This window comes from Oryza brachyantha, chromosome 12 (genome assembly GCF_000231095.2).
Source record: "Oryza brachyantha chromosome 12, ObraRS2, whole genome shotgun sequence".
NCBI classification, from domain to species: Eukaryota; Viridiplantae; Streptophyta; class Magnoliopsida; order Poales; family Poaceae; genus Oryza; species Oryza brachyantha.
Window position 1 is genome coordinate 2986911 of NC_023174.2, and position 14864 is coordinate 3001774.

At 37.4% G+C, this 14864-nt stretch overlaps 1 protein-coding gene across 1 annotated transcript; it reads left to right on the forward strand.

Annotated features, from left to right (window-relative positions):
- Positions 1–3481: 3481 nt before the first annotated feature.
- Positions 3482–4883, forward strand: LOC102718230 (transcription factor MYB8-like). The gene is made up of 2 exons (XM_015843034.2): positions 3482–3819; positions 3930–4883. The coding sequence occupies exons 1-2, from the start codon at positions 3557–3559 to the stop codon at positions 4585–4587; spliced, it is 921 nt and encodes a 306-aa protein (XP_015698520.2). The 5' UTR covers positions 3482–3556; the 3' UTR covers positions 4588–4883.
- Positions 4884–14864: the final 9981 nt, after the last annotated feature.

Sequence of the window (14864 nt, forward strand, 5' to 3'; positions counted from 1 at the left end):
TTCATTTTTTAACTAAAGTTTATAAATTTTCACCATATATTCATTCCTCCGATTCAAATTCAGATACCCGTGGCCCTCCTCTATTTCGCTCTAGATTCGCCCCTGTCCGGATTGATTAAATTGGTCTCTTCATGTGTTATCTGTATTGGAGTATATTTCACAATTTACTGCGAGTTAGCTCGAAACCTACCAAAAGGGTAATTAATTAACTGCACTGTTGCTGCTGATGCAAGAGCGACGTCCCCTTGACTGCAGCATGCAGCTGTTGACATCACCATGCATATATATGCAGAATCAGAGTGGCTCCAATCAAATCAAATGTTGATATGTTCAAACTGCAATGACTGTGCTACATTCAAGAGATCTTGCACATATATATAAATATGGTGTTTGGTTTGGTTTTAAATTTGCAGCGGTTTTGGCTGGTTGGTCAGTCAGACACAGTTGTGAGGCATGCAGTAATACATCACTGGTTAGTTGATGAGGGTACAACGCATTCAATTATGAGACACCCATATCTGAACCTGACAAACAGACACCTAACACTGCAACACACACTGCAATATGGTACTATGTGTTGTTCATCTTTCTCTCTGGCTAATCCTTCACCAGAAGGCCAGAAAGCTACGGAACAGAACAATGATACAACTACCTCCGTTGCAAAATATAAGTATTTCTGGGTTGTTTAGTATAGAATACGAAAATGTCAAAAGATTATCTTTGGCCACTTAAGTGGGTAATTTTTGAATTTTGAATCGATTCGGTTCCATTTCTATGCATCAGCTGATTGGCTCTGAAATCATCGAAATGATTGAAATTATGAAAATCAATGCAAAAATTATTATATTATGGTACAAAATTTGAATTCTAAAAAATTTATATTTTAGGATAGAGGGTGTACTTCTTTTTAGTTTCATCACAAATCACATCATTAATGACTGGCTAGCTACTACCACAAGCCAACTTTATTTTCATGTTATGATTCATAGGTTCTAAACCATCTCTGTCAGCCTAGCCCTCTTGTTCCATGCACAATCTCAATCATTTTGATCAACAACATGCACATCAGCTTTCAAGAAACATGGCTACTAGGAGAGTAATGCAATATATTTCCACTTTTATGGCAGTGGCCCTAGTGGCTGTTGTGAGAGGCATTTGTGAGCTAGATTAATTCATCTCGTGCTATATTTAGCTAGAGAGGCTCTGAACTAGTAGTAGCTAGCAACCCTAATTACACTCTTGTTAGGGGACAATTTCAAGAGAGTACATTTTAATGAAGGAAACTCATAGAATAGTATTGCTAATGACTGACTAGTGACTGACTGATTGGTACGTTAAGTGACCATTTATTAGCATTGGGTTTCTTTAATTAGCTAGGTTTAATTTCAAATTAATGGTCTAAAGTACAGCTAGCGACATTGCAACACCGGGCAGCTCACACTGTTTCTTGCATTGTTTCACGGCTTTTTGGCCCCAGCAAGACCGCTCCAATTCGGCAATCTTTTGCTCTGTGTTCTTGCACACACATATATAAATTAATTAGTTAATTAAATTAATTGGTATAGTGGAAAAAGACAAGCTAGAGCAGGTGAGGGCTACCAAACACCAAGGTAATTAAATTAATCAGGTAGCTCTGCTTCTTGGAACAGAGCTAATTAATATAATAATTAATTGTTCCAATTCTGATGCAGCCAAGGAATCATTCTTCCTCCCCTTCTCCTGCCACTTCACAGCTGCCTACGTGATCAAGTGCTGAAAAGGGTAATTAGTCGTCGGTTAGTAAACGTAAAGGCAGTAAACAAATTCACTCACAAAAAAAAAGTTGGCGAATTTTGTTTCAGAACCTTCTCTTTTTTTTTGAAAGGGAATTTAAGGATTTTTTAAATATATATTAATTAACTATATGAAAAGTGCATTTTATTTCTAGTGTGGATTGTTTTTAATTTTCCCTTTTTTGAGGCTTTGTACTTTGTCAAATCACAGAGAAAATGGCATGCTTGAGTTTAGTTCTAGAAACTTAAAAAGGGGTTTAGATAGCTACTAACTATAGTACATACTGACAGGAGTTAAGTGCCCTTTAATTAAGTAGGGGAACTAATTAAGCAGGATGGTACTTTCCACACACTACATGGGTACATGCATGTACCGAAATTAAGCTTGTCAATGTCAAAGGTTGGTACTACACATGCTCTATTCACTAAATGTTGGTCGTGGAAACATTGTTTTGCATATCCTTATCCGGCTATAAAATAAACAAAATTTAAAAAATTTAAATTTGTCTAGAAATAAATTACTTCCTTCATTTCGAAATAAAACAGCTTTTAGAACAATAATAAATCAACGACTTTAATCTTTGTCTATTAATAAAAAATAGATCACATAAAAGTGATGTTAATAGATTTATCACTAAACAATTATGGAACTCTTTTTATTTAAAATAAAATTATTTTTTAACTATTGTTGGTCAGAGTATAATCTCCAAGATCCCTATCAAAAATCTCAATATAATTATATTTTAAGACAGGGGGAGCAACTCGTGCCTTTTAATTACACTTGCTTTACAAATCATGAAGTTTTATTTTTTGAATGCTCCTTACGTACCAACCTATTAATCAACGAGGGATATTGTAATTATTCACCTTAGTATAATATACAGAAAATTGAAAAAAATCAAAAATTTTAACACGACAAACTATGATGCTATATGCATCTACCCAAACATCCATGCAATTCTAAACTCAGTCTGCACATCAAGAAACAAAAATGAAAAATATTATACGCGCTACACAGATATTGTTCGTAGTTTGACTTTTTTTTATTTTTATTTCTCTAGCTGAAGATCGAATCTAGACTTACATGTTTAGGTGTGGGCTTAAGATATCTCCAACAACGCTTTTTTAAAAAAAAATAAAATAAAATCTATAACTACTTAGATTGTAAAGCAAATTATAGGTGCTGTTACACCTAGGTACAGGAAAAAAATACACTTGTCCACAAAGATATACGTTTATTTGTGCAATAGTAAAGTGGTAGAGGGGGACAAAAGAGAGACTCACATGAGCAACACCATCGGCCACCTACCTACCAAATCCATCGCGAGATGCCTTTCTAGGGCTCCCAACAACAACCACTCACCATACTCACCATGTATTTTTCTCTCAGTTTTTCCTCGTTTTTTTCTGATTTATCGTTCAATATCTATTTCTCAAAATACTAAACAGTATTTTATCTTAAGAAAAACCCTATAAATATATAGTCTATCATTCTCATGTCTTACTTTTTTTTTCTAAAATATTTTTTCTAGTTTTATAATAATAATTAATTTTATCGTATATACCATTATTTAACTATTAAAAAATCATAGAATTGTATCGGGTCCTCCCCACCCACCAACTCGGTCAAACGTTCCTCACACTCCCTTTCTCTCTTCCTCGCCATCGCCATGCATATAAACTGAACCACCACCACCACCTCCGCCTCCTCCTCCTCCTCCACCTCACCGCCGCCGCCGTCGTCGTCGTGGTGCTCTCTGGGAGCCTAGCTCGGGGAGGCGGCGATGGGGAGGTCGCCGTGCTGCGAGAAGGCGCACACGAACAAGGGCGCGTGGACCAAGGAGGAGGACCAGCGGCTGATCGCGCACATCAGGCAGCACGGCGAGGGGTGCTGGAGGTCGCTCCCCAAGGCCGCCGGGCTGCTGCGCTGCGGGAAGAGCTGCCGCCTCCGCTGGATCAACTACCTCAGGCCCGACCTCAAGCGGGGGAACTTCACCGACGACGAGGACGAGCTCATCATCAAGCTCCACGAGCTCCTCGGCAACAAGTAAGTAGCTAGTCTAGTCTAGCCTTCTTCCACCTTCGAATTGATTTGTTCTTCGATTAATCTTTGATTAATATTACTAATTGTTCGTTCGTTCGTTCGATCGATCGCAGGTGGTCGCTGATCGCCGGGAGGCTGCCGGGGAGGACGGACAACGAGATCAAGAACTACTGGAACACCCACATCAAGCGCAAGCTCCTCGCCCGCGGCCTCGACCCGCAGACGCACCGCCCGCTCAATGCCACCGCCGCCGCCGCCCCCGTCTCCGTGCAACCGCTCGTCCCTGCCGCCGCGCCGAGCGGCGTCGCCGGCCACCTCGCCGGCGGCTCGAGCTGCTCGCCGGACGCCAGTGGCCACAGCAGCTGCAGCGAAGACGACCAGTACTGCTACGGCGCGCCGCCGCATGCGCACCACCACCTCGCCGCCGCCGGCTGCGGCATCGACCTCAACCTGTCCATAAGCCCGCCGTCGTCATGCCAGCCGTCTTCGCCGCCGTTTGCTGGGCAGGAAGCAGAAGCATCAGCTGCAGCTGGTGGTGCAAGTGCAGCAGCCGCCGCCGGCGCCACCACCACGAGCTCCTACCCCTGCCACTCCTCGTCGGAGACCAGGGAGAAGATATGCCTCTGCTTGAACCACCTGGGGCTGCACGGCGGCGAGGAGTGCAGCTGCGGCGGCTCATCGGCCTCCTCCTCCTCCTCGCCGCCGGTGAGCTCGCAGGTGTTTCGGTTCACCAATGCGTCTTCGTTTCAGGGATCGTCGTCAACAGTGTAAACTCACAAAAAAAATTCAGAGTTTCAGACAGAGAGAAATGAGAGGTAGAGCATGCATGCTTGCTGAATTATATTAAATTAACCAAGCTTGTTCAGAGCAAAGCTTTGCTAATTTGTGATTTGATCATGAGCAAATCATCACCACCCTCTTTCTCTTGATTTTTTTTTGGAAATTTAATCAATCCTGCTAATTGATTAGATCAATCATCTTTAGCTTCAATCCTTAGTTGGTTGAGTTTGCAACTTTCATTGCTTTTGATGCCACTCTCTCTGCTAGTGCAGTGTTCATCAGTGACAGTGCCCCCATGGCCTCCTTTAATTTCTTCATCTAATCTAATTTATTCTTTTTGGCTTTACATATGCATGCATATGCATGCCACCTTCCTTTTGTCCATTGCTGGTTGAACTACAGCATCTCTTGATCTCGGTGTTGGGGAAAGGCAAAAGCTCTTGTCATGTCACACACAAGCAAGCTAGTCCCCATATGATCACAGAATTAATGCACACTACACCTGGTGCACTTCATTTCTTTGAAATTAATGTGTTTTTTTTTTTCCCTCTCTTCTATGATTCCTTCTCCCTAGCTGCCTTGATGAATACTGACTTCGTCCAATAATAATTTTATTTTCGTTTTTCCATGTCGAATGTTTGACCATTCGTCTTATTTAAAAAAATTATATAAAAACTTAAAAAAATTAGTCACGCATAAAGTATTATTAATGTTTTATCATCTAGTAAGAATAAAAATATTAATCGTAAAAAATTTTCAAATAAGACGAAGAGTCAAAGCATTGTATCAAAAAACTGAAAAATAATCTTATTTCAGGATGGAGGTCGTATCTTCTTGCATATAGTAGTACTCTCATTTGCATTATTTTAGGGTTTTTTTTTTTTACAATTAAGTGTTGTTCTTCTAATAACATAGGGCCTGTGATATAGTGGAGATATATACTTGCAAGGTACTTGCTAAGCATGAATATGCGTGCGTGCACATGTAGTTTAGAGCAGCTGAGGAGCTACTAGCTCCTACATGCAAGAGGCTCCAAAGAGCACTCCTGCTTCTTTTTAAGACAAGTCCTTGCTCTTACTTCAGTGAAAGGGGGTGATTTGCAAATGTAAAATATTTTTAAATAAAAAATTATATAAATTTTCTTAGCTATCTAAAAGTCAATTGTAGAAAATAAACTATAATGCAAAAGCTTCTAAAATCTAAAATTAAAACTTTTGGCTTAAAAATACAAGCAGAAACAAAAGGTTGGGGTTGAAGTTAAGCTTAATAGGTTCTCTCTCTTGAGAGAGAGATAGCTTATGTGTTTCCGAGAGCAGGTACAATAGCAGACTATAAGCCAGATATAAGCATATTTTAATGTGATAAGAGAGGAGAGAGAAGAGTAGCGGGCTAGCTGGCTGTAGCACAGACTCTAAGACACATGTGTGTATGACAGATAGGACCAGATATTAATTATGTAGTATATGACTATTGTATAAATTGACTATTAGTTGGTTATAGATAATTTTTACCCAGCTGTTAGCTATACTATTCAACTTGCTCAAAGGCATTTGTCAGGGAGTAGAGAGCAGCATGAGATGTTCTTTTAGGTAGGTAGTAGTACAAGAGTGAAGGAGGGGAATTTACTAGTAGCTGTTGTTTGTTAGTTAATGGTAGCAAAATAGGCTTGTGCTCTTTTGTAGGGGGTAGATGGAGAGGTATGGTGGTTGTTGGCATGCATGCGCGCCGAGCTGATTTTGTGTATGCAAGCATGCAAGAGATACGGTACTTCATCCTTTTTGATTTGATCTATTTCGAATATACCAAGTATTTTGTTTCATTAGAATAAAAATTTAATAAAAAAATTATTCTATTAATATATTACTTTTATAATAAAAGTACTATCATATTTTGAATAAGAATAAATAATGTTGATTTTATCCATAAAATTATATTCTAATATAGAAATCTTTAGTTAATATTTGTTCTAATGAAATAAAATGTGTCATATATTTTGAAATGGAGAGAGTACCAGTTAGATCATGTAGGCCGTAACAAATTAAAAGCTCTTTTTGGGTGAGAGATTCATCTCATGGCAAATTTAGCTAGGTACAAATACTTTAAGGTTCTTTCTAATCATCAAAGAGTTACCGTCGATTCAATAATTAAGAAAACATGGTCCTTAAATTCATGCAGATATTAGTTTATTTTCTTTGTAACCTAACCTTTCTTCCTCGATCCCCATGTTTTTCTCCCTAGTATCTTCTATTCTATCCATTTTATATTATCAGATAGTTTGACTATATCTAGATTTATCTGTATATTAATATATATGTTATATATAAAAATTCATCAGTATCCATATAAATTTAGATAATTCTATAAAGTCTTACGTCGTGAAATAGAGTAGCACCTCATATTGACTCTACGAAGAGGTGTGTTCTCTCTATATGTGTTCTATTTCCTTCACGTCAGATTCTCATCATAGTGATATGCCATGCATATATACTCTTTCATCCCATCTTTTCGTTTATGCTTATGCTTCTGAGCAAAATTTAGAATTTTTAACATTAAAATTAGAGTTAATTTGGGGTTTTTCACCATAATTTTTTTAGCCTTGCTTTTATATTACTAAGAATACATATATAAAAGTTTTATTCACAAATTATTTTTAATTTATAATATGTTGTTTGGCTTTAATCACTTCCTTTACTTACCTTTATATTTATATGCTCTTGTAACTTCTTTCTTTTTTATCTAAAATATATTTAAAATATTAACTTGTCATCAGTTTTACAACGGTCTGGATCAACCTTTTCACTCTACATTTTCGTATATCACTACTAAAAAATGATTTCTCGCGATACCCACCTTTTTTTTTCCGAAACGGACTAAGAAAGGACCGCCAGTACGAACGACATAAGCATCTGTGAGTTAAAATGTATTTTTAAAGACAGACGCATAATTAAGACGACCACCGATGAAAATCAATTTTAGAAAAATATGTATTTATAGCTAACTTTTTCATGAAAAGCTAGATAAAGATAAATTTTATACCAAATGTGTAGATCTCAGTAGGATCTATAACTTTTTAGTTGATAATTTTTCCATTTAAGATTATTTAGGGTTCCAAATGTTAGTTATAAGATTTAAGATATATTTTTACAAAGTTTCATATATATGATTCAAATAACGTCCTCTGATGGACACATGATCTATGTCAAAGTTGCCGGGCTAGTTCATGACTTTTTCATTTGAAATCATTTACAGAGTCAAATAAGTATTTTAATTTTCAAATAATGGAAATAAAAAAAGCAATATCATTCCGAATATAAAAAACATGTTCTTCATAATAAGATGGTAATGTGATACATTGTGGACATAGAGGCCTGGTGTTTGAATCCTATAAATTACATACTTGTGAATTTAATAAAACTATTATCTAAATTACCAATTATGGCGCACAGTTGTGTTTTATAGATACTCGCTAAAAATCAAAATATTTTATCGAATTTATTTTTGCACATAAAATTTAAATCTGGAACTCAATTTTTGTTGACAGATGCGTTATATAGGTTGCCTGCCAACAAAAATGGTTTTGCAGTGAAGGTCGGCGGTCAGATGCTAGCTACTAGCAAAAATCGTTGATTCTCACTAACTTTTAATTCTTGGCGTGATGTCTGTCCACTAGCAAAACATGTTTTAAACCTAAGTAAGAATATCTTTTGTAGTAGCGTATCAAACTAGCTCATGAGTTCTCCCTTGCAACCTTAGCTGACGCTTGCACCCCATGCTAGCCTCTTCCTAGCTTGGTGGCATCCTCCCATGCCCACGACCTCTCTCCTACATGCTATATCTATCTACCGTGCTAGAATCCTAATTAACCCGTTTCAGATCGTTTTCGTCAGCTTTTGAGAATCTGAAAATGTTGGTTTTTTATTTAAAAATTATATATAGTAATGAATTATCATAACCTGGATAATAATTTACACCGTTTGGATGAGCTAGAGATTAAAAAAGCTACAAACTGCTAAAAGCTCCTTCCAAAGGAAAATAAATTAGGTGAACCTTGGATCCAAATCATCACTCGTGTACTCCGTGATGAATTGTTGACACGTGTACATGTTACTAAACCCTACGTCTAGCAAAATCGGCGATACCTGGTTTCTGCATGTTGTTCCCGTCTCCTAAATTTAGCCTCCACGCATGTTGCCTGGTGTTCATGTGATATTCTATTTAGGGCTGGCAACGGGGCGGGACGGGGACAGGGAGTGCTAGAACGCCCCTGGCCCTGGCCCCGGCCCCGACCCCGAAACAGAATTAGGGGGAAATCGGTCCCCGCCCCCGTCCCTACCGGGTCCGCGACAAACCATGCATAAAGAGAGGAAGATGACTCACCGACGTCACCGTGCCAGAGCGTCGCCGCACCGCCCATCCCCCTCCCCTCCCTCCGCACACCGCTGAGCCATCCCGCCCGGCCGGCAAGCCACCCACGCCGTCACACGGCCGCTCCCGCCGTCGTCGTGTTGCGTCGCCCGGCTGCCGCACCATGCGCCATCACCGCGCCACACCGCCCGGCTGCCGAGCCTCCGCCGCATGTCGCGTGAAAGACTGAGGCTGTGAGGGAGAGAGAAGGAGCTAGGGTTTGGTTACATTTTAATGGGTTTTAGTGTTTGGGGCCTTACATTTAAAATTTTAATTTGCCTCCTCGGGTCCGGGGGTACAAAGTGTCCCCCAGCCCCAACCAAACCCGAGGCCCTAGCCCCTACTCCCCGCGGGGCGAAAATGTCCCCCATTCCTATTGGGGAAATTGCCAACCCTAATTCTGTTATGCCACGTGTGCATCTTGGGTCCAAATCATCACATGTGCACCTCATGGTAGATAAATGATGTGTGGCATAACAGAATATCCCACTGACACCAAGCAGTACTTAGCTAGAATCACGAATTTCGATGGGGGCATATATGGAGGGATCAAGATCTTAATTAGTTTTTGTATCGAACTTCATTTGGTCAATCCGTTTGAGGTGTTGTTGAATTAATTGTCAGATGACATCTTTGATCATTTCTCTCCACATGTAAAACTTCTGAATAAAGCACCTCTCTCTTGTGGTAAAATTACTTTATGCACAACTACAATGATCATATCAAACAGTAGCCATGCCCAATCGGCTATATAGATATATATTTATCATTTTTTTCAAGTATGCATGCACTTCCATTTTATGAGGCGCCTAATAAGTTAGTGACTAATCGCTCTTAATATTTGTCACTTCATGTACTCTTCCATTTATACATGTTATGTCATAAGATACAATTAATTGAAGGCTAAAGCAAAACATTTCCAGATTTTTCTGATATGTTGTACCTGCTGAAAAATATCTGTGAAATTATATATGATTGGGACACTTGTTGGACTAATAGAGAGAAGTAAAGTCTATGGTCGACGTCAAAAATCCGAGTTAAATTAAGATCTCTATTAGTTTACCCATGAAACAAGTTTCAGGAAAGCAAAGTTTTGTCTGTTTTCACATGCATGCACGCACTAAAACTCTGCTTAGATGCATGGATATATGAATAAGTCTGATATATATATATATATATATATATATATATATATATATATATATATATATATATATATATATATATATATATATATATATATATATGTATGTATATGTATATGTATATATTAACCGACTTAGATGAAATGATCCAAGAATATGTATAGCTTAATTAATTAGAAATTAAAGGCCCAAAAAACCCTCAAAATGGATATATAATTCATCATGTTATATGCTTGGGATTATTCCGTTTGGAGAAATTTTGGGGGAATTTTTTTTGGAAGAATTGAACAATTTTCTCTGAAATTCTGCATAAATCCTTAATTGTAGACCTGTGATTAATAGTTTACCCCTTTTCACAAATAAATACTACCGCCGTCCCTAAATATTTGACGCCGTTGACTTTTTGACACATGTTTGACCGTTTGTTTTATTCAAATTTTTGTGTAAAATATGTAAAGCTATATATATGCATAAAAATATATTTAACAATAAATGAAATGATATAAAAATAATTAATAATTATGTAAATTTTGTAAATAAGATGAATAGTCAAACGTGTATTAAAAAGTCAACGGCGTCAAACATTTAGGGACGGAGGGAGTAATATTTTTCACTTTATGTATATAGTACAAAATGATTTATACAGTGATTGATGGATCATTATACTGTTAGGCCGACAGATAACAAGAGATCGATCAGCATGCAAAGTCAGTCACATGAATAAGACATCACCACTAATTAAGTTGAACTATTAATTTCACTCTGTGAATGGACCGGGCAGCAGCTAAAAGATTGCCCAAAATGTATGGCACCACTCTTTCTCAGGTGGACCAACAAATTAAATCATTGCTCTAGCAAAAGCAGATGCTAGTAATTAAGAACAGATATATATAGTATGATCAACATCAACAAGGCTGATTATATGAATCAACGAAAAGATTTCTTGTAGGAAATAGCAACAAGCTTAATTGTGATTAGAGATGACTGGCAGTGGCATGCATGAATCTTCCCACCAAAGTTAACATCCATTCAGAACCGAGTGACAACACCAAGATCATTTGTACAATGACTTGTGACCAACTGATTAACAAGGTGAGGTGAAATATTTGACATGGTGTGGTCTCGAAAATGTTTTAAGAACATCGATCGTTGGAATTACGTTCTTTTGTTTCTAAACATATAGCAAAAGGTGTTCCAATATAATGAATGAATACTAGTGGAGATTGACAACCCAACTTTCCAAACCCTAAGTCCAACATCATTGCATCATTTTTCTTTACAGAAGGGTATTTTTACCTGACATCTATATCCACTCGGATATATGCAACCATTTTTTTTATTTTGGGAACTTTAGGAAAACTTAGCCCCTCAAATGCCCAATCTGAAATTCATGCTACTAGATTTGAACCCAGAATCTTAGGTGCCACTCAGGTCACTATAACCATTAGGCTATATGTCCTTTCACATCATATGCATGAATGCATTCTCCTTTTAACATTTGTTCAATAATCTGGCTGTTGAATTTCGATTCAATGCAGCTTAGGTTGCAAAACTATATATTCGAGATCACCTATATATTCTCCAGTACAACGATCCGTGCGGTTTTGCCCCCTATGCTGACTACAAGCAGTATGTCTAATTTCCCCCCAAATTAAGGGTGTGTTTAATTTGGTTGGGTGGTGAGATATGTCTGCAAGGTTTTTTGACGGTTTTGGTTCGTGGACGGGGAGCAGATATAGCGATCATCAAAGAGTAATCTCAAATTTGTAGGAGGAATGGATCCAGGCAATTTTGTTAGATGAGACCATTCACCCTTGCTAAGGATGATCATTAGTAACTAATAGTAATAATTAGTGATAATTATTTAAGATTATGGTTGATTAGTCTTAATTAGTATATTTTTTTGTTAATTAGTATTAGTTAGGGTAAGATTAGTAATAATTGATATACTTTTTGTTAATTAAAATTTACTATTTCATTCTATCCACCCTCATCCATCCAACTTAAAAATTAAACTTATCACATCTACATATCCAAACAAACAACATAGATAATCCTATGTAATATAACTAAATATAGATTGTCATGTATATCCTATACAATTAATCTGGCCGTAACCAAATTACAAAACGCATTCTGAGCACACCCCATTAGTGCCTCAGATGTGGTCAATCAAGCGAGGAATTGTGAGACTTGTGATGGTTCGTGTGAAAATTTGCGGTTTGTGAAAGTTTGAGGTATTTATTCTTGTACGTCCATGTGGTCATGTGCAAGTTTTTTGTCACAACTCACAAGCGTGCATATAGAATTGTTTGGGAATAATCATTAACAAAACAGACCTCTCCATTTTAATGAATGAATTTTAATTATCATTGTTTATATAATTATAAAATTATAAAAAACATGTTAAGTATATGGAAATAATTCATGACACATAGCCGATTATTGACACTTAATTATATTCATATATTAGTGAATTAATTTTTCTGAGGTTTTGCTGCAAGCATTCTAATGACATCTTAAAAATTAACTTATTAATTTAACAGTAAGTAAGCAGTTTTCACAAGGCTAATAATATATTGTTTTAATCATATCTTCATTTTCAAGACCAAATCTCCTAAGGACATGTAATTCACCATATGTAGGTGGTCAAAAGCTAGTTATGATGTTTGACCATATGATTCAAGAACACATTAATTGGTTAATCAATCTACATTGATCTACACCTTTTGCATTTGGAAATGTCGGACCTTCCCACTCGTGTGCTTCAGCAAATTACAGCATTTGGATTGGATGGTGATGGCAATGGTTAGGTTACGTTGGGCGGTGGTTGTTGGTTGGTATAGCACAATGACACCACTCTTAACCTATGCACACATGATGTATCGTTCCCAATACACATATACATAGCTGTAGCTTTCCTCTTTCTAAGAATCTCACCAGTGTCCTTTCCAGTAGGTTGGGCCAAAAACTTGATGCCACATGCCAAAGTGTGTGGCCCTCTCATGCTGCTTTCGGCACCTTCGACAATTTATCCGGTTTCCTTATTTTTCACACGTACGTTTACTGAACGGCTAAACGGAGTGTTTTTTTTACAAATTTTTTATAGAAAAGTTGCTTTTAAAAATCATATTAATCTTTTTTATATTTTTGTAATTAATAATTAATTAATCATATACTACTCTATTACTACATTTTTCGCGGCGGATAAATAACCCTCCTTTCCCCTTTTGCCGAACACGGCCTCAGCCCCTCACCTTCTAGAAGCCTAGGTGGGCCCCACCCACAATGGCTTCCATGCCAGTGGTAAAAAGGGTGGATGCATGGCAGTGCTTGGGTTAGAACCATCAATGTCCAGATGCTAATGGATGTAAAGTGTATTGTTGCCTACTGGCGAATCACCAAAATTTTCGAGTTTTTTACATGATATGGGTTGGGCGGCAAAAAAAAAGACACAATTGACATATATATACATATAGCCAAATGGCGATTGCAAAGCTCGAAAGCTTTATAACCACCTCTTAGTTTTACACTAAATTCATATTAATATAATACATATGCTCTTCGACACTAAATATAAGTTTGATGATCTTCTCAAGTACTTTCCCTTTTCCTCAACTATTGTGGCCATCGTCATCCTCATCGCATCACGTTTACCTAACACTTCGAACAGTTGAGCAACTGCAGAAAAGAGGAGAAAAAAAAAACACTGTTATTACATCAACGATGTCGAAAGTGCACATGCACTAGATCGATCTTCTAGAAGCTAAAGGAAGGCTGATCAGGTATATATGCATCTGATATGATGTTTTGTCATATTGCATCAGCATCATCACCTAACAGGAAACCAAAGAGTGCAGCTAGGGTTATTAACTTAACATCCAGTAAGTTAGAGCAAGGCTAATAAATATAGCAAACAAGCTGGCTATAAGAATTCTCTTTGTCCACCATGATTCATATGTCTTTCGTATAGTTTCTTGGTTCTTGTGCCCAAACTGACTATGAGATTACAACCCACTTCTCTCTCATCCCCTCTTCCCTCCACATAAGCATTTAGCTAGCTTATATCCTGCTATTATACTTGCTCTTAACCACCCAAAAGACACCTCATCATATCCTTAATTAAGCATGCAGATGGTACGTAGGTGACATATTTGCATCAAACCAAATGGAAAGATTCGATCGATCTATTGGTCCCTGTCATTGCAAACGCTATTAACTGATAGAATTTTCGTCGGAGCTAGCATCACGACAGGACCATTTTGATTTGGTGATTCAACAATAATAGATTTTTATATGTATAACAACACTGTGCATGTTCTTTTAGGAGTTTAGGTTTCAATTTTTTTCTCTAGGGAACTATATAGTCAAAAGAGAGGGGATAATTAATAAACCAAGCGTCCATGGTTGGTGTTGCATTTTCGCTTGTTCTGCCTTGAAGCGATAGCAACGACTATAGTGGTTTCCTGACGTTAACATGATATTGCCAGATGTAATTTGATAGGAGTGCAAAAAAAATGCCTTCCTAATGTGATTAAATTTGTGCATGTAAAGGACTAGGCTTAGTTCTTTTTACCTAGATTATTCCTTGTCTTGTACATGCAGGTTTTTTATTTTTTGCAAAAAAACTTCTCTATGTATGTTTACCATCTCATATATCTAAATTAGATTTTTCACATTTTGTAGAAGTTAATTCCACTGTTCATACCATGAAATAAC